Source organism: Balaenoptera acutorostrata, chromosome 2 (genome assembly GCF_949987535.1).
Source record: "Balaenoptera acutorostrata chromosome 2, mBalAcu1.1, whole genome shotgun sequence".
In the NCBI taxonomy this organism is placed as follows: Eukaryota; Metazoa; Chordata; class Mammalia; order Artiodactyla; family Balaenopteridae; genus Balaenoptera; species Balaenoptera acutorostrata.
Genome location: NC_080065.1, coordinates 67,430,290 through 67,452,014, shown reverse-complemented (window position 1 = coordinate 67,452,014; position 21,725 = coordinate 67,430,290). Strand labels below are relative to the sequence as shown.

Here is a 21,725-nt window from a genome sequence, read left to right as displayed (position 1 = left end):
ATGATCAGCATTAAAACATTCTCAGCTTAGTGGAAATTCATCTCAAACATTTTTTTCATGAATGATTAAAAGCATTCTCTCAGTGACAGACACAAAATCAATACCATTTCACTCGGATCATATGCCTTTGAGTTCATTAACAAGCTCGAGCCTGCCTCAGACAACTTAAAATAACCAATCTTCCTAAACTGATATTTTTCTCTACAAATAACGAACTCTGATATTATCCCAAGAAACAGCTGCTTCAAAAAAATAATAAAATCAACAAATTGACGATCTGGAATTCATAGTACATGAATAACTAACTGATGTTTCCTTTTCAATTCAACAAATCTTCACTACAGGAATAAATGGAAAAAAGGAAAAAAGGAGTTCCTTGCTGTGTGTTATGGGCTGAATTATGTCCTCCTAAAATCCCTATGTGGAACTCCTAACGCCCAGTACCTCAGAATGTGACTTTTTTTTGAAGACAGAGTGCTTACAGAGGTCATCAAGTTGAAGTGAGGTCATTAGGGTGGGCCCTAGTTCAATATGACTGGTGTCTCTATGAAAAGAGTTTCCCAGACCCTTTTGTCCCAGAAATCTGGACACAGACACACACACAAAAGGAAGACTATATAAAGAAACACAGAAAGAAGATGGCCATCTATGAGCCAAGGAGAGAGGCCTGGGAGAGCCTTCCCTCACAGCCCTGAGAAGAAACCAACCCTGCTGGAACCTTGATTTTGGATTTCTAGCCTCCAGAAGTGTAAAACAATAAATTCCTGTTTTTTAACCCACCCAGTCTGTGGTACTTTGTTACATCAGTCCTAGCAAACTAACACAACCCTACTAAAGGGCTCAGTATCTATTTAGATGCTTATAAACAAATCACTAAAATACCAAGTAGATTGAAAAGAATGCCTGTGGTAGTATCTGCCAATTTCAAGAGTGTAAATATTCTCACCATGGCTGATTTTAAGCTACCAAAGCTTACCTGAAAGAAAATTCCATGGAAATATAACCACCCATTCTCACAAGCCACTACAAGCCATATCTAAGCACAGAGCAAAAACGCAGGTATCAGTATTTAATACACAGGTGATTTCAATGTACAGCCAAGGCTAGAATCCCAATTGAAAACTGCAGGACAGCTTCATAAAAGCAGTAAGACTGTTACAATACAGACTATTTTAGAAGACAGATGAGGAGAAAACACACCACCCCACATAAGAATAGCTTAAGAATGGCAAAAAAACAAGTGAAGAATGAAAAAAAGAGCTAATATTTACTGAGCACTTACTATGTTCTATGCACTGTTTTAAACCCATTATATGTATTAACTATCTTAATCCTCACTACTACTCTGTGAAAAAGTTCCATTACTATATATACCTGGTTTTGTACAAGAAAACAGAGTCACAGAGAGGTTAATAAGATCCACAGCTAAAAAACGAAAACAAAAACAAAAAACCGAGGAAGCTAGGATTCAAACACAGGTGGTCTGGCCCCAGACTCTGTACTCAGACCACTGTCCTGTGCCATCTCTCATTGTACATGACATGTTTAGAACACAGCGATTAGTCTAGCGCAACTAGAGCCCAGAGGAAGGGACAAGGGACCAGACAGGAGAAAGTGTACCATACTCCTGGCTTCAGGTTACCTTACTGAAGCAATCGGTTTTCAACTCAAACTCTTGTAAAATCAATCAATTTAACCTTCTTGCATGACCTGCTGTTTAAATACGTCCAATCAAATAGGAAAGTCTGGAAGTGAAAATCTATCTGTAAAACAAAATCACCACCTCTTTATTTATATGTGAAAACAGGATTTAGACACAAGGATTGTTGAGCAGGCAACAAGCACCTGTCATCACTCAGGAGCAATCAGCATGGCCGAGAGCCTCCGAGAAGGAATGCAGGAAAATCATACACATTCCCTAAGCCACAAAGAGAATTCTAGAAGACGAGGCTGCACTCACTAAGCTCCTGGGGCAAAGACAGCACCAAGCACGAAAAGCCTAAGTTTTCCACTTTTGAGGTTAGAGGAAAGACACCTATAAACACTTCACATCACCGAGGCCCCGGGGGATGAATGAATTCCACTATTGTTTCCAACATTTAGCCAGCATTTAACTCTGGAACTGTTCTTTAAAAAAAAAAAAAAATGTTTTTTATCTATGTATTTGCAGAGCACTGTAAAATATCAGCATTTTGACAAAGGTAGTATTTTAGTATATAGGATAATGGCAAAACTGAATAATACACATACCCTTTAAGTAAAATCTTTGCATTGTCAGTACAGAGGGAAAGATAAAGTGAAAGGAAACAAGCAAGCAAGGAGGGAGAGAGAGGCTTCTCTCTCCTTTTGGAGGCAAATACTTTAATGTGCACAGGACCTTGGAACTAACCTAAGGAAGCCCTTTCTTCTGCAGCCCCAGGAAAATGACAGAATGTGTTGAGAGGCTAAGTTCTATGTCTCTCTGTAGCAATAAGTAGGTGGGAAGGAGGTAGAATATGACAATCAACCTGCAGGCCAGGCTGTTCCCACTGTTCTCCAGAAGGGAGAAGAAATAGGATTTTATTCTCTATGGGTGGGCAATCTCTTGTCTTACTCAATTTAATTATCACCCACAAGTAAACTCTGTGATATCCGGGGGTTGAGAGTTAAAAGTTACATAAAGACTGTAAAGTATCCTTACCGACAAGGTAATTCATACATAAATGACTGCCTGACTTGGCAACCAGGAACTGCTTAAAAAGGGTAGTAATCACTTTATCAAGTACTTCCAAACTCCCAATATTTCAGTCAGAAGCAAACTAGTTTTTACATTCCTACTTGCAAAAATTATATCTCAACAGTATTAAACACCTGTCACTTAGTGGCTTATTGGAACAACACACATTTATTATCTCACAGTTCTGCAGGTCAGAATTCTAACACTGGTCTCACTGGGCTGAAATCAGGGTATTGACAGGGCTGTGTTCCCTTTCTGAAGGCTCTGGGAGAGAATCTGGTTCCTTGCCCTTTCCAGTTTCTAGAGGCAGTCTACGTTTCTTGGCTTGTAGCCTCTTCCTCCATCTTCTGAGCCAAAATGAGTGGGTCAAACACTCACAGCACATCGCTCTGACTCTTCTGCCCCCCCACCTTCCACATTTAAAGGACTTGTGATTATTGAGCCCACCTGGACAATCCAGGGTACTCTCCCTACCTTAAAATCAGCTGAGTAGCTCCATTATTTCCCCTCTGTCATTTAACCTCACATATTCACAGGTCCTGGGTTTGGGACAAGGTAATCTTTGGAGACAGAAAGACAGATACATGCATATACACATACATGCTACTAGACCACCTGTGCCTGTTTCCTCATTATAAAAAATTTATAATTTATAAATTACATAGTAATTACTATATAATAATAGTAATTACCTCAAAGCATTGTTGTTAAGATTACATGAGTTAATATGAGTAATCATCATTGAATATACCTGGTATATAGTGAGAGCTTCACTATTTTTTACAAACTCTTTAGAATTTCTTTTTTTTTGGCTGCACTGGGTCTTCGTTGCTGCATGTGGGCTTTCTCTAGTTGCAGCGAGCGGGGGCTACTCTTCATTGCGGTGCATGGGCTTCTCATTGCAGTGGCTTCTCTTGTTGCGGCACACAGGCCCTAGAGCACGTGGACTTCAGTAGTTGCAGTGCATGGGCTCAGTAGTTGTGGCTCGTGGGCTCTAGAGCGCAGGCTCAGTAGTTGTGGTGCACGGGCTTAGTTGACCCCGCAGCATGTGGGATCTTCCCAGATCTTCGAACCTGTGTCCCCTGCATTGGCAGGCGGATTCTTAACCACTGCGCCCCCAGGGAAGTCCCTACAAACTCTTATTTCATCTTTGTTTAAACTTTTCTCTCGTTGTGCAATGTATTTTCCCAACACCTGTCTAGTTAAGTGTTGCCTATCCTTCTAGGCCTTCTCTTGCATGATGCTTCCCTACATTGCATAAAACTGCATTTGTCTAATACAGCAGCTACTAATCACACGGAGCTACTGAGCACTTGAAATGGGGCTGGTTGGAGTTGAAGTGTGCTATAAGTGTAAAATACACAGTGGATTTCAAAAACTTTGTAAAAAGGAATGTAAAGATTTAATACATAAAAAGGGATGTAACAGTTATATGTTGAAATGATATTTTGGATATACTGAATTAAATATATTATTAAAATTAATTGCACCTGTTTCTTTTTACTTTTTTTTTTTTTCTTTTTACTTTTTAATGTGGCTACCAAAACTTTTAAATTACATATGTGATTCACATTACATTTCTACTGAGCAGTGTTGCTCTACACAGAATTATCCTCTCCCTCTCATGTACTCTCTTAGTATTTAGTTTGCTTTCCCATCACACACACTATGTAATCTACTTTGTACTGCAGCGATTTGTATATGTGCTGGCTTTCCAAGTAGACTGGTAGCCTGTAATGGGCAAAGGTCATGGATCTTCTAATCTCAAGAAGATCCAGGGTAACTGTACAATAACTGTTTGTGAAGCTGAATGGAAAGGGGAACATTATTTAGCTAATGTGTTTTGTATACCTTACCTGATTTATTGTTAACAGGAATGACCAGAAGTCAATGTCTTTAAGGCAACTTTTTCTTGGGTTAAATACATGATTAGGATGTACAGCAAATGGCAAAACAAAGTTTCATAAAACAATACTTAGCTTATTACATACAACACACCCATCTATCTTTGACTCTATACTATTGTATTTCTTTTTTTTTAAGTGGTAATTGCAACCCATAAGATTGTTTTCATAGTCTGCTGATGACTTGCAACCACAACTCAAAAAGCACTGCCTTGATGGGTGGGTCAGATGCAGGCCTCCCTGGCTGGACACAAACCATCTTAAAGATGTCCTGTAGGGCTTCCCTGGTGGCGCAGTGGTTGAGAGTCTGCTTGCCAATGCAGGGGACGCGGGTTCAAGCCCTGGTCTGGGAAGATCCCACATGCGGCAGAGCAACTGGGCCCGTGAGTCACAACTACTGAGCCTGCGTTCTAGAGCCTGTGAGCCACAACTACTGAGCCTGCGCGTCTGGAGCCTGTGCCCCACAACGAGAGGCCACGATAGTGAGAGGCCCGCGCACTGCGATGAAGACTGGCCCCCACTTGCCGCAACTAGAGAAAGTCCTTGCACAGAAACGAAGACCCAACACAGCTAAAAATAAATAAATAAATAAATAATAAAAATAAAGGAATTCCTTTAAAAAAAAAAAAAAGATGTCATGTGATACTCAGCACTCCCCTGATCTCAATGGCCCCACCAGGTAAGGACTAACCCTGTGGTGTGGTCATGGTCCAACATGGCCATCAGGGAAGACACAGAGATCCACTCACCATGAATTCTTTTCTCCACCAGCCTTCCTGTTAGCGCTGGGGGCAATTTAGTACACAATCTAGTACAGTGTGTTCAGGGCCCATGTCCACTCCCATGAGATGGAGAGCCCAGCTCAGCATGGCCAAGAGAGCTGATCAGAGCTGAAGGTACAAAGTAACAGAAAGAGCTCATGATGGTGCTGAGGGAAAGAGTCCTAAGAACTTGTCAGAGTTTTCTGAGCTGCTGTTGTGTGAAGGGACTCCCAAGCAAGCCTGGAGAAACGCCATCAACCTCAGCACTATGTATATTAAATCAAATTATATATTGAATCAAATACTAGACAGGTATTTTCTTTAAAAAGGTGAAGGGAGGAGGGGTAAGGAAGGGAAGAGGAAGAGGGAGGTAGGGAAGAAGAATGGTAGAGGGAAAAGGCAAGCCAGGACTTCACAGACTTTTATTGCTCTAGGGATGAAGACTTGGGTTAGTGGTTAAAAAGAATCCACAAAAAGAGGATGGGAGGGAGAAGAACTTCCTGGCCTGAAAATAAGAGATAAGGGAATAATTTCAGAGTAATCAACAAAAATAATGGAAATTAGTAAGAAATCTCCTTTCAGCAGAAAGGTCTGACAGGAAGGAGTCACTGAAAAGACTAATGGATAAGTCTGCGACCACAAAGGCTCCGACAATAAGCAAGCCTGGTGGGGAGGCGGGGTGCGCTTTGAACCAAGGTTTTGATTTAAGGTAGACAGTGAAAGGAAGCTTTGTTAGAAGGGAAGAAAGTGAAATGAATCTTTGAACTATGAAGAGGGAAAGGGAAGAAAAATAACTGAAAAGATCCTAAGGACAGATGGCTACCTTTTTTAAGAGTTCAATTAAGGAAATTTTTGTACTTCATATTGCTATTAGGTTATATCTTAATGATGGCAGGAGGTGGACTTATCAACATCAAATAGGAATGGAGATCTAGTGGGCTTTGCGACTAATTACCTTGGTGATCATGTAACTTCAGAATAAAATGTTTTAGTTAATTAGGAGACTTTATGAAATTAAATCTCCAACCCCAAATGAACAGGTGATTTACAAAAATCAAGTAAAAGTAGTAAAACAATTCTATACATCTCACACAACTGCTTCCCAACTTTCTGTTCAAGTGGACTGGCCCCACCTTGGGAGTTCTCTGTAGTAACCATTCCTCCAGACTCCTCAAATTCTGTTTTTTCCTATTCGACTACTATCAATAAACTTATAACATGTACACCCCATTATTCTTTAAAAATAGAGATATTCCTGAGGAGTTACACTCAGTGAAAATGCACAAAGACGCTCACTATTTAGATAAACCACACAGCAAACACTCTTGTAGAATATCTATTAATTTATTGTGTTTTAAAATCTGGATTTTCATATATATGAGTTAAAAGTGCTACTCATTAAGGGCTTCCCTGGTGGCACAGTGGTTAAGAATCCACCTGACAATGCAGGGATACGGGTTCGAGCCCTGGTCCAGGAAGATCCCACATGCCGCAGAGCAACTAAGCCCCTGCGCCACAACTACTGAGCCTGCGCTCTAGAGCCCGTGAGCCACAACTACCAAAGCCCGCGCGCCTAGAGCCCGTGCTCAGCAACAAGAGAAGCCACCGCAATGAGACGCCCACGCACCGCAATGAAGAGTAGTCTCCACTCGCTGCAACTAGAGAAAGCCCACATGCAGCAACAAAGACCCAACGCAGCCAAAAATAAATAAATAAATTTTTTAAAAAAGTGCTACCCGGGGCTTCCCTGGTGGCGCAGTGGTTGAGAATCTGCCTGCCAATGCAGGGCACACGGGTTCGAGCCCTGGTCTGGGAAGATCCCACATGCCATGGAGCAACTGGGCCCGTGAGCCACAATTACTGAGCCTGCGCATCTGGAGCCTGTGCTCCGCAACAAGAGAGGCCGCGATGGTGAGAGGCCCGCGCACCATGATGAAGAGTGGTCCCCACTTGCCACAACTAGAGAAAGCCCTCGCACAGAAACGAAGACCCAATACAGTCATAAATAAATAAATAAATAAAAATAATGTGGTAGGTAAACATGTAAGAAAAGTTAAATTAATAAAAAAAAAAAAAAAAAAAAAGTGCTACCCATTAAAAGTCCTAGCTAGAGATGAAAAACTATTTGCAACAAGAAAACTACTGAAAATACAATGGCATTTCTACCAGAGAAGGAATTAATATAATTTTTAAAAGGAAATCAATATAAAACAGATTTTTAATATATTAAGACTTCCTCTTTAAATGTTTGCCTTGAGACACATTTTCCTACTGTGTATTAGATTTATTTCTGCTACTTAATCCACTACCATATCTACTACCACAATCAATATTCTAATTTTGAATTTTCTAAATAGTGAAGTGAAATTATTATACAATAAACATAATGAAATAGAATGAAAAAGGAGCCAACTTTACATTTTATCTTCTACTCTAGAAACAAGGAATAAAGAAAATAAGAAAAACAGAACAGAAAGAGAAAAAAACTAAAAAAGATTTCCTATGAGCATCACAGTAGAAAAAGTTTCAAGTGCCAGAGATGAGGTTGGAACCTTGTTGTCAAATGATAGGAAATTAATATGGTCTTCCCAAAATGAGTTGGCTATCCTCATACCATTTAAATACACATTTACCATCATACATCCTGTACGAACTTCCAGCTACTACAACAATCCCTTCACGTTTATAAAACCCAATTCATTTTTCCTAAGAAAAAAGAACAGGAAATATTCATTATTCTCCTTATTCCAAAAGTTACTTGTTTAGTCATTCACTCATCAAGCATTTATTAAGTACCTACTATATTCAAGCTACTATAATAGGTCCTGGGGACACAAAAGATTATTATGACAGTTTCTGCCATGAGCCATCCCTTCTCAGTCTTTTTCTGAGGAGACTCTTAATCCAACCCCTCCTTAATATTGCTCTCTCTCCACTGTTCCAACCTTGATTCTCTTTCAGTTCCACTTTATACAATCTTTCTCTCCAAACCCCACATCTGTCCTGCCTTAGGCTGCTACACTCACCCTGGCAGGGCAGCCAACCAAACTAGTTTCTGTTCCCTGAGAAAGCCACGCTCTCTCAAACCCCCATCAGCCTGGCTGTCATTCTCGAGTCTCAATTCTGGCATACTCTTCTGGAAAGCTTCGCTTAACTACATAGACAAAGCTTCGTGTTCTTATGCTACCAGTGACTCTATAAGACCATAACATTTGGCACTTTTGTTATAACTGTTCGTTTCCATGACTACCAGCCCTGTAGACTGTAAGAATCTGGAAGGTAGGAACCTTACTCATTTTTGTATCTTCACCATCTAGTAATAAGCTTGGCACACAATAAATATTTTTAAGAATGAATGAATGAATGAATGGATGGATGAATAATAATGTGCAAATCAGAGGATGGATCAAAAGGTGAGAATCCACTGCAAACATCTATCAATACAAATATTTCTTAGGGATAAGAAAAGAATAATCAATCAGAATTTACTGCCAGCTATCTAAATTAATAAAATAAACTTGAGAGCGTAATAAAATACCTCAATTAGAAAGGTCAACTACTATAAAAAATGGAGAAGAGCCCAACTCCAGGGAGCTTAAATGCCTTTTCTGGACCTCAAATACATCACCTGTATTTCTCTTAAACTCTGGTTTGGATTTTTTTTCATTCAAGCAATGGTCCCATTTATACTGGATTTAGCTCAAACACTCATACAGAACCTAAATGACAAGAAGCAGATAAACACAACATACACTGCCCCTGAAGTGTGCTCCAGCATGTTTCCCCTACCTCAGTCATTCCCCCTCCACCTTCAAGAATGTTCCCACATCTGCAAGTACATCACTACTACAACTCAGTAGTTTTTGGTAAACCAACCCACTGTTTTTTCAACTCAAATACCAACTTAATAATCTTCCTATGCCGTAAAAACTTATGAAATCACAGGTTTGATTCACTAATTATACATTTTTAATATACCTTAAATAAATATTTAACTATGAAAGTAAAAAATATTTATTTGTGAACTGCTTGGAATTCTATCAAGTAAGTAAACCAAGTGTGACTCTGCTCCACCAGTGGTGGCCAGTGCCCAGAGCCACCCACTCCCAACCTTCCCTGTTCCAGGGCCACTCCTCTTTTGATCTAAGACTCTACACCTGATTTATGCCCTTCTCCAGGCTCTCTGAATTCACTTGGTTTTGAGTTTCCTTCCTTTCGAATTTTAACTTAAATACTTAATTTTTTTTTTTTGGTAATAAGCAATAAAGGAGAAACTTTATAAAAAGCTAATATGACTTAATCCTCGTGACAGCACTCTGATGGAGGACTCGTAAAACTTCACTACGGTTATTTTTTGTCTGCTCAGATTGTTAATTCACCAAAGAATGGAAGAAGAACTTTCCCCATTGGTTGTGCTTCTAAAAATATTCTAACATGCTTAAACTTTAGGTGATACCAAAACAAATTTTAAACTGTTTTAAATTATAAAAAATTTGAAAACGGAGTTTTCTTTTTCCCTGAGTCAGATTCACCCCACGTACAGAACTACAGTAAAGATTTGCACGTCGGATTATCAACATAATCCAAGTGCTTTTTAAATTTTATTTTAATTAAATTAAAGTAATATCAAGGAAGCAAAATTCATTCATACTCAGAACAATCTCTAAAATAAGATCTTGATTAGAAGCACTTCTGCTCTGGGAAAGAGGAGTAAACACACTTTTCCCTCTTTCTCCTGCTGAGTACAACTCCCTGGGCATTATACATAAAACAAATAGAAGACACTCTGAAAGGCAGACAGAAAGCAGACCAGCAGGGAACTCGAGACCTGAGGAGTGACACAGAGGTGAGTCCCCTGAGTTTACTTTTGCCACATATACCCCAGCCTTGGAGGTGAAGAAGCTGACAATCGGGAAAGGCCAACAGGAGCAGGCAAAAAAGCTCCAACAATCCTGCTCTCCCCAAACACCCAGGAAAGGTGCAGCCAAGCAAGACAGAAAACTCTTAGACAATAACCACTCTACTCCAGCCAAACACCACAGAAAAAAAATGTGGTCCAACTCCACCCGTGCTAGCAAAGGCCAAGGGGGAAACCTAGACTTCCTTTCTCACCAGACTGATAAATGGTATCAACTGGTCACGGTTAGCTTTTAGCCAAGTATAATTTTCTAAATGTCATGCAGCTTCAGAAAATTTTAAGAGTTAATATTGTAAAAAATTAACACACACCACTGACCATATCATTTGCAACAGACGGACTACAACTACATATCCCCACCTTGTCTTGGTTCTCTACCTGGCTCTTTATCCCCTCCCTTTATGCTTCCTTCTATCCTTCGTCCTCCGACTCTCAACTACTGACATTCTCCAAACTCTCTGATCTTGCCTTTTTCTCTGTACACTTTTTTCTTTTATGGGAACTATTTTTTTAATCTCAACGTTCGCACTAGGCCTCTTCTCTTTTATCATGCCATTCTTTGCCCAGAGACCCGACTGCCTTCCATTAGGAGTGCACACCCCTTTGCTGGATTTTAAGGTCCTTGACTCTCTCTTCCCCCAACTCTCAACATGAAAGTTCTCCTCCAATCAGAAAAGTCTCCCCACTGTCTTCACACCTCCTCTAATATTTCCAGCCTGTGGGCCTCAGAGTTCATGTCGTTTCCACACACACAACATACCGTCCTCCCTCCCCACTACCAATTCAAAGCCCCCTGTCCTGCAAATGCCCCCATGCCAGCCAACCTCCTCCAACAGGCCTTCCTTGGTTATGTCAGGGCCCAGAAAGCTCTCCCTCTCTGTACTCAAAGTTGACCATCATCTGCTCTGTTCATCTGACTTGCCTCAGAAATCAGTTTCTTTGAGAACTAGTAAACATTAATTAATATTTGTTTATTGTTTTCTATACCTTTCCTCTTGACCAGTTTTATAAATGTAAAACATCTCTAAGCTAAAGTGATCTTAACTGCAGTTAATACAGCGCTTAAAATCATTACTTTCCCTTTGTTTCTCTCTATAGAGAGAATGTAAGAATGTATACAGTCTTACAACAAATGGAAAAGATAACAATTAATATAGTAAGACTAATTTCCTAAGAACCAAACTGAAATCTATAAACACACTTTACATAAATGATCTATAAAATTTTACATAAATTATCTATAAAAGATAATTCACTGAAGAAAAATTGATAGTTTATCATTATTGAGAAAGAATAACTTTAGCTTAGTACTATCTTTGACTAACAGTTATTCACTCTAAATTATCATACAATACAAATTAATTCTGTACCTAGACATATAAAAATAAAAGTGAAGCTTTTCGTGGTCTTTAAATTGTTATCCATGGTATATGAAATGCTTTGGAGACCTCTTGTGGTCAAAGTTAAAAAATACAAAACAAAACAAAAAACCTAATACGTACTTAAAATGGATATTCTGTAATTCCAAGGCATTCTGCCTTTTCTCACAAAGCTTTATTATGTCTTCACTATTAATAAAATATCAACCACTAAGTGACAAAAACTGCTGGTTTTAACTTCAGGTTTATAGTGGAAGAAAAAAAAGGAATTCTAAATCTGAGACTCAAGAACCTACCCATCACTATTTAAAACAAAGAAGAAGATACCACCAGAAACAGAAAACAAACTTTTCTCCTTGAAAATTCAATGCTATGTTATTTACTGGTAGTAAATATGGAACAGAGTTTTGGCAAGCTCTGTTCTTCATACCCTAATTAAAAGCATTGCTGATCCCCGTTGCTAACTTTTTTTTTCTTTTTTTTAAAAATAAGGCTAGGAATTGTATCTCAGGTTGATAAAGGCTAAATTCTATGGATGTTAAAGTGGACCCACTAGCATTTAGGAAGAAATTAAGGTAGGACCACACTTCACACAGTAAAGCAAAAAGCAAAATAAAAAGTGAATTAGAAGTTGAATGTAAACATTTTTTTAAAATAATAAATCAACTAAAATAAAATGTAAGTAATTATGTAAGTGTTTTCAGAATAAGGAGAGATATTTCTAAGCATAAAAATAATGGAATGCTACCATTAAGTATGGAGGACTTAATTGGTCCAGGCAGCACACTAAAAATACAGAGAAATAGTGAATTAATATATAATCAAAAATGTTTTTTCAGGAGAGTCAAAAAAAAAAGGAAATCGCCAAGGGCCAAAAACCATATGAAAATCATAGCTGTGGATGGGAGATGACACCATAAAGGGCCATGCACAGAGAGTAGAATATGAAGGTCCAACATACTTCTAGTAGGAGGTCCAGTGGAGCAGAGGGGAGAGGCAGTATTCAAAGAGATAATGGCTGATGGGAATAACAGAAAGAACAGCTTCCATCTATAGAGAGCTTTCTATGCTAGGTGTTGTTTCAAGCACTTTGCCTTTATTTTAACTTATTTAATCTTCACAGCAATCCTGTGAGGTAAACACTCTTACTTTCTCTATTTTACAGAAAAGGAAACTAAAGGACAACACAATTGAGTAATTCAACCAAAGTCACTAAGAGGAAAGCCAATTTTCGAACCCAAACCCTATGTCACAAGAGCCACACTGCTTGACCATTTGATTTTTGAACCTCTACTGCTCCATTCTATACCTAGATGTAGATCAGCTTTAGACTTCACAGAAATGTGGATTAATTGTTGACTGCTTAGTCCATTATGTGAATAAAATAAAAAATTACATGTGGTTAGTAAACACAGGAAAAATTACATACTCCCAATGCTAACCAGAAAAATACAAATTAAAACAAGACAGAGGCAGTCATCAAATTTGGTAAAACCCACATGACACTCAAACTATCTTTCGTATGCCAAATGGCTTTTGAATCTCATTTGATGAGTAAACATTTAGGAATATCCCCAGGTGATGCTGCCTGCCAGCCAAAGAATTCCATTTTGGCAAAGTCTTTGTGGAATGTTTTAATGTTTTATTGAATTTTGCCTTTATTATTTTATAAAAATAAGTGCTTTGTGACCATCTAGAGGGGTGGGATAGGGAGGGTGGGAGGGAGACGCAAGAGGGAGGAGATATGGGGATATATGTATATATATAGCTGATTCACTTTGTTATACAGCAGAAACTAACACAACAATGTAAAGCAATTATACTCCAATAAAGATGTTAAAAAAAAGAGAAGACTTTCTAGTTAGAATGCTGTGATTATACTGTAGCTAGAATTGAATATATCCAATTCTCTGAGAATGAATAATAATCATAGTATGAGATATGATAATAGTCTCAAATATTTTGTCTAGTTAAAACAGTGTTTGCCACCAAAATGGGATAGATAATCTATGCCAACTGAAGAATTTCCACTTGTCTAAATTAATTTATACATTTGTCTGTTGGGCATTATATCTTGTGTGATAGATTTCTAAATGATGTGCTGTTTCAAAATCTTAATGTGGTCTTCATTTCTAGCTGTTGTTCAGTAGTACTGGTTTGAATCATAGTATTCTACTAAAAATAAATCACAAATTGTGAAAATAAATAAATAAAAGCTAAAAAAAATAAGTGGAAATCAGAAAAATGAGTGTGTTGATTCAACTGATCAACTTTAATCTCAATTACATCTAATTTAATCAAATACACACTCAGGTATGAAGGAAAATTAACAAAATCAAAGATATAAAATATGGGAAATATAGTTTTAGAAGACTATCTTTAAAATCTTTAGAGATTTTATTAACTTTTTTAGCCCTCCAAAGGCAGCATCCCTTATCAGTCTACTTGTCTGACTTTTAATTATCCAAGTTTGAACACTGTCAGAAAAGGATTAAGAACAAAATAAGGGCAACTCATGCAGAATTTTTCATCTATCCAATTGGCAGAATTTATTTCAACGATCACTTCCCATACTAGCAAGGGCTCAAACAACCTGCCTATACTATAGTGGTAGAAGTATAAATTAATATTACCAATTCTAACAAGCAATCAAGAGTTTTCTAAATGTTTATACTCTCTAACCAATTAATTCCACTTTTAGGAATTTAGCTTAAGGAAATAATCAGAAATGCACACAAATATTTCTATGCATGGATATTCATCATAGCAATATTTGTAATACTGAAAAAAATGAATACAATCTAACAAAAGGGGAACAGATAAATTACTGTATGATCCACTTATATGACTGAATGTTATGTAGTCATCTTGTCTTCATAAATACTCCTGAAATATTGGCAGATGCAATGATGTTCTCTAGAATCTGCTTCATATAAATAATCCAGGGAGGGAGAGAATAGAGTTATAGATGAAATGAGATTGGCTGGGTGAGAAATATTGAAGCTGGTTGATGGATTCACGGCTTTCACTAAACTATTCAGTATAATTTCATGTACATTTGAAATTTTCCATAATAAAGTAAAAAAATACATGGGGAACTTAAAAAAAAAACAGAATACAAAACTGATTTTGCAACATGAATCAAAGTTTATAAACAAAAAATGATGATACATATACACAGAAATAATACACCAAGATGTTTAACAGTAGTTATCTCTGAGTTATAGCTTGTTATTTTAATGGGTTTTTTTTAACTCTCAACTTTCCCTAAATGAACATGGATTAGTGTTACAATCAGAAAAACATATTTTGAAAGCTACTTTGAAAGAATTTCAAGTCAGATGAAAAAGGAACATTCAACTCGAAGAACAAAGAAACATACAGAACTTCACTGAATCAATTAGTTTGATTTTCCAACTGATTTGTCAACCTATTAAATATAAATCTTCGTGGGCTCTCCGGCCTAGTCTAAAGTCCAAATTCCTCAATATATAAAGTCCTCTTCACCCGAGCCCCAGCCCACCTTTTCAGTCTCTTCTCCCACCAAACTCCTTGGGTACAGAATCTTCTCACCTAGGCACCTTCATGTCTGTCACGCAATACATCATGTTTTGGGAATCCAGTTAGGTCTCTACACAACTGCTTCTCCCATTGGATTATAAACTCTGCCAGACACATATCACAAGCACATCTTCTCCCTCCATACGCCATGGTGCCTAGCACACTTCCTCATAAATAAGAGGAGTGACCATAGATCTAGTAAATTTAACTAGTGGACTCAGGCACAAACTGAAACTTGCAGCACAAATAAGGCATTTCCAAAATTATATAAACTTTCTAAGAAATGATTATCTGCAGAAACTGAAGATTAATTACCAAATAATATCATTTAATAATATCATAAACGCATTAATTATCAAATAATTTCATTAAATATCATAACCCCCTTTAAAAAGAGCAACTTCTAAAAGCCTTCATTAAGGAGACATTAAGGGTCATTTTGGTTTTCTTTTTCGGAATTTCCACTACTACTGATGAAATATTTTTATAAAGAAAAATCATTTTTAACAACTTTATTATCAGTTTGGGAATCAGATCTAAGTTTCAGAATCAACATGACTTTCCAGCAATGTGCTAACTCACCTAACAGCTGTGGCCTTGTGGATGAGCATCTCTGTTTGCTCTGACAAGTCTGATGGAAGCAGAAGCTCCACTGGCTGCAGGCACAATATCCGAGTTTCTAGCTCTGTACGGGAAGCAGAGTCCTGGAAACTGTCGAACACAACCTCACCTGTGGCGGGCTGCACTCCCTAAAAACAAAAATATAATGGCACAGAAAATATATATATTTTCCCCATTATAACTATGACACAGCATTAATAAACGTGGAAATAGTAAAGACGACACTCACAAGTATGTACTTGCATTTCTAAAATGTTTGAAAACCTGTCTGCTTTCCAAGACTCTTAAAAAAGAAGTCAGACTCACCAATCTAAACTATGCTAGATGGGATTTTAGAGAGACACCCTGAGTCCAACTAAGTCCTGGATCTAACACACCATACTGAGTGACTGTGACAAGTCACCAAACCCTCCTGGGCCTCAGGGTCCTCCTCTGTAACTGGGGATAAACCAGCCTACTTCCCTCATAGAGTTATAGTAAGGGTCAAATCAGAAAACAAATGAACACCTTCTAAGCTATAAAGTACTGTACAAATAGTGGCTGCCATTACTGAGAGTAAGAAGTGATATGTTTCTAGAAACCTGGCCACCAGAGTAGGAGTAAGGTACTATTTCATTATATAAAATTAATAAATAAAAAATATAGGGGGGATGGGAATGTCTGTCCGGAAGGCGAGGTCTGGGTGGCTTACCACAGCATCCACTACACAGCTTTTCTTTCTGGCATGTTAATTTGTTTATTGGAGTCACATTCTTTTGTTTTTTTTAATTAAAAAGATTTTCTTTTGGCTGCATTGGGTCTCCGTTGCTGCGCACGGGCTTTCTCTAGTTGCAAAAGCCTTCTTGGAATCTGAGATGTTATCACTTTGGGACCGCTGGCCAGCTGCTCCTGACTTGGCCACATGAAGGCTCAGACCGTCCCAGTCTCTGAACTGAAGAGAACTAACACTATTAGCATATCTCTCACTACTATGAATGCAAGGTATTTCAATGAAGAGTATCAGGAGGACATCTACAAATCCCAGACTGGTATGTGCAAGTTCTGAGGAATGGTGGAATAATCCAATGTATCTGGGTGACCTTTGGAGACAACTGAGACAGAGCTACAACAGGGCAGTGGCTGACACCCAACTCATAGCCCATCTTCTCCAGCCGTGTGATTGAGAGGGTCCTGGTGCTCCGGCAGGCTGTCAGGCCCGAGCCTCTCAGATGGGAGAGCCGAATTCAGGACACTGGTCCACCAGAGACCTCCCAGCGCCACGTAATATCAATCGGTGAGAGCTCTCCCAGAGATCTCCATCTCAATGCTAAGACCCAGCTCCACTCAACAACCAGCAAGCTCCAATGCTGGGCACCCCATGCCAAACAACTAGCAAGACAAGAACACAACCCCACCCATTAGCAGAGAGGCTGCCTAAACTCATACTAAGTTCACAGACACGCCAAAACACACCACCAGATGCGGTTCTGCCCACCAGAACACAGGCACCAGTCCCCTCCACCAGGAAGCCTACACAATCCACTCAACCAACCTTACCCACTGGGGGCAGACACCAAAAACAACGGGAACTACGAACCTGCAGCCTGGGAAAAGGACACCCCAAACACAGTAAGTTAAACAAAATGAGAAGACAGAGGAATACACAGCAGATGAAGGAGCAAGGTAAAAACCCACCAGACCAAACAAATGAAGAGGAAATACGGAGTCTCCCTGAAAAAGAATTCAGAGAAATGATAGTAAAGATGATCCACAATCTTGGAAATAGAATGAGGAAAATAAAAGAAACGTTTAACACGGACCTAGAAGAACTAAAGAGCAAACAAACAATGGTGAACAACACAATAAATGAAATTTAAAATTCTCTAGAAGGAATCAATAGCAGAATAACTCAGGCAGAAGAACAGGTAAGTGACCTGGAAGACAAAATAGTGGAAATAACTACGGCAGAGCAGAATAAAGAAAAAAGAATGAGAAGAACTGAGGACAGTCTCAGAGACCTCTGGGACAACATTAAATGCACCAACATTCGAATTATAGGGGTCCCACAAGAAGAAGAGAAAAAGAAAGGGACTAAGAAAATATTTGAAGAGATTACAGTTGAAAACTTCCTGAATATGGGAAAGGAAATAGTCAATCAAGTCCAGGAAGCACAGAGAGTCCCATACAGGAGAAATCCAAAGAACACTCCAAGATACATATTAATCAAACTATCAAAAATTAAATACAAAGAAAATATATTAAAAGCAGCAAGGGAAAAGCAACAAATAACATACAAGGGAATCCCCATAAGGTTAACAGCTGATCTTTCAGCAGAAACTCAGTAAGTCAGAAGACAGTGTCAGGAAATATTTAAACTGATGAAAACGAAAAAGATTACTCTACCCAGTAGGGATCTCATTCAGGTTCCACAGAGAAATTAAAACCTTTACAGACAAGCAAAAGCTAAGAAAATTCAGCACTACCAAACCCGCTTTACAACAAATGCTAAAGGAACTTCTCTAGTCAGGAAACACAAGAGACGGAAAAGACCTACAATAACAAACCCAAAACAATTAAGAAAATGGTAATAGGAACATATATATCGATAATTACCTTAAATGTAAATGGATTAAATGCTCCAACCAAAAGATACAGACTGGCTGAATGGATACAAAAACAAGACCTGTACATATGCTGTCTACAAGAGACCCACTTCAGACCTAGGGACATATACAGACTGAAAGTGAGGGGATGGAAAAAGATATTCCATGCAAATGGAAATCAAAAAAAAGCTGGAGTAGCAATTCTCATATCAGACATAATAGACTTTAAAATAAAGACTATTACAAGGGACACTACATAATGATCAATGGATCAATCCAAGAAGAAGATATAACAATTGTAAATATTCATGCACCCAACATGGGAGCACCTCAATACATAAGGTGCGTATATGCTAACAGTCATAAAAGGGGAAATCAACAATAACACAATCATAGTACGGGACTTTAACACCCCACTTTCACCAATGGACAGATCATCCAAAATGAAAATAAATGAGGAAACACAAACTTTAAATGACACATTAAACAAGATGGATTTAAATGATATTTACAGGACATCCCATCCAAAAACAACAGAATACACTTTCTTCTCAAGTGCTCATAGAACATTCTCCAGGATAGATCATATCTTGGGTCACAAATCAAGTCTTGGTAAATTTAAGAAAACTGAAATTGTATCAAGTATCTTTTCCGACCACAATGCTATAAAACTAGGTATCAATTACAGGAAAAAAACTGTAAAAAATACAAACACATGGAGGCTAAAATATACGCTACTAAATAACCAAGAGATCACTCAACAAATCAAAGAGGAAATCAAAAAATACCTAGAAACAAGTGACAATGAAAACACAACAACCCAAAACCTATGGGATGCAGCAAAAGCAGTTCTCAGAGGGAAGTTTATAGCAATACCATCCTACCTCAAGAAACAAGAAAAATCTCAAATAAAAAACCTAACCTTACACCTAAAGCAATTAGAGAAAGAAGAACAAAAAAACCCCTGAAGTTAGCAGAAGGAGAGAAATCATAAAGATCAGATCAGAAATAAATGAAAAAGAAATGAAGGAAATGATAGCAAAGATCAATAAAACTAAAACCTGGTTCTTTGAGAAGATAAACAAAATTGATAAACCATTAGCCAGACTCATCAAGAAAATAAGGGAGAAGACTCAAATCAACAGAATTAGAAATGACAAAGAAGTAACAACTGACAGTGCAGAAATACAAAGGATCATGAGAGATTACTACAAGCAACTCTATGGCAATAAAATGGACAACCTGGAAGAAATGGACAAATTCTTAGAAAAGCACAACCTTCCGACACTGAACCAGGAATAAATAGAAAATATAAACAGACCAATCACAAGCACTGAAATTGAAACTGTGATTAAAAATCTTCCAACAAACAAAAGCCCAGGACCAGATGGCTTCACTGGCGAATTCTATCAAACATTTAGAGAAGAGCTAACACCTATCATTCTGAAACTCTTCCAAAATAAAGCAGAGGGAGGAACACTCCCAAACTCATTCTACGAAGCCACCATCACCCTGATACCAAAGCCAGACAAAGATGTCACAAAAAAAGAAAACTACAGGCCATCTATCACTGATGAAGATAGATGCAGAAATCCTCAACAAAATACTAGTAAACAGAATCCAACAGCACATTAAAAGGATCATACACCCGGATCAAGTGGGGTTTATTCCAGGAATGCAAGGATTCTTCAGTATACACAAATCAATCAATGTGATAAACCATATTATCAAATTGAAGGAGAAAAACCATATGATCATCTCAACAGATGCAGAAAAAGCTTTCGACAAAATTCAACACCCACTTATGATAAAAACCCTCCAGAAAGTAGGCATAGGGGGAACTTACCCCAACATAATAAACGCCATATATGACAAACCCACAGCCAACGTCGTTCTCAATGGTGAAAAACTGAAACCATTTCCTCTAAGATCAGGAACAAGACAAGGTTGCCCACTCTCACCACTATTATTCAACACAGTTTTGGAAGTTTTAGCCACAGCAATCTGAGACGAAAAACAAAAAAAGGAATCCAATTGGAAAAGAAGTAAAACTGTCACTGTTTTCAGATGACATGATACTATACATAGAGAATCCCAAAGATGCTACCAGAAAACTACTAGAGCTAATCAATGAATCTGGTAAAGTAGCAGGATACAAAATAATGCACAGAAATCTCTTGCATTCTTAGACACTAATGATGAAAACTCTGAAAGAGAAATTAAGGAAAGACTCTCATTTACCATTGCAACTACAACAACAAAAAAATACCTAGGATAAACCTATCTAAGGAGACAAAAAACCTGTATGCAGAAAACTATAAGACACTGATGAAAGATATTAAAGACAATACAAACAGATGGAGATATATACCATGTTCTTGGATTGGAAGAATCAACATTGTGAAAATGACTATACTACCCAAAGCAATCTACAGATTCAGTGCAATCCCTATCAAACTACCAAGGGCATTTTCCACAGAACTAGAACAAAAACGACCCCAAATAGCCAAAGCAATCTTGAGTAAGAAAAATGGAGCTGTAGGAATCAGGCTCCTTGGCTTCAGACTACACTACAAAGCTACAGTAATCAAGACAGTATGGTACTAGCACAAAAACAGAAATATAATCAATGGAACAAGATAGAAAGCCCAAGATAAACCCACACACATATGGTCCCCTTATTTTTGATAAAGCAGGCAAGAATATACAATGGAGAAAAGACAGCCTTTTCAATAAGTGGTGCTGGGAAAACTGGACAGCTACATGTAAAAGAATGACATTAGAACACTCCCTAACACCATACACAAAAATAAACTCAAAATGGATTAAAGACCTAAATGTAAGGCCAGACACTATAAAACTCTTAGAGGAAAACATAGGCAGAACACTCTATGACATAAATCACAGCAAGATCCTTTTTGACCCACCTCCTAGAGAAATGGAAATAAAACCAAAAATAAACAAATGGGACTTAATGAAACTTAAAAGCTTTTGCACAGCAAAGGAAACCATAAACAAAATGAAAAGACAACTCTCAGAATAGGAGAAAATATTTGCAAACGAAGCAACTGACAAAGGATTAATCTCCAAAATATACAAGCAGTTCATGCAGCTCAATAACAAAAAAGCAAACAACCCAATCCAAAAATGGGCAGAAGACCTAAATAGACATTTCTCCAAAGATATACAGATTGCCAACAAACACATGAAAGGATGCTCAACATCACTAATCATTAGAGAAATGCAAATCAAAACTACAATGAGGTACCACCTCACACTGGTC

General features: G+C 38.0%; 1 protein-coding gene across 2 annotated transcripts in view; it reads right to left on the bottom strand.

The window, feature by feature from the left end:
- MSH3 (mutS homolog 3) overlaps positions 1 to 21,725 on the bottom strand; it is a 191,087-nt gene that overhangs the window by 146,831 nt on the left and 22,531 nt on the right. For both annotated transcript variants that reach the window (XM_057540254.1, XM_007179766.2), the window contains exon 8: positions 15,822 to 15,988. In XM_057540254.1, coding sequence (XP_057396237.1) covers positions 15,822 to 15,988 — 167 coding nt within the window. The remainder of the gene's footprint in view (positions 1 to 15,821; positions 15,989 to 21,725) is intronic.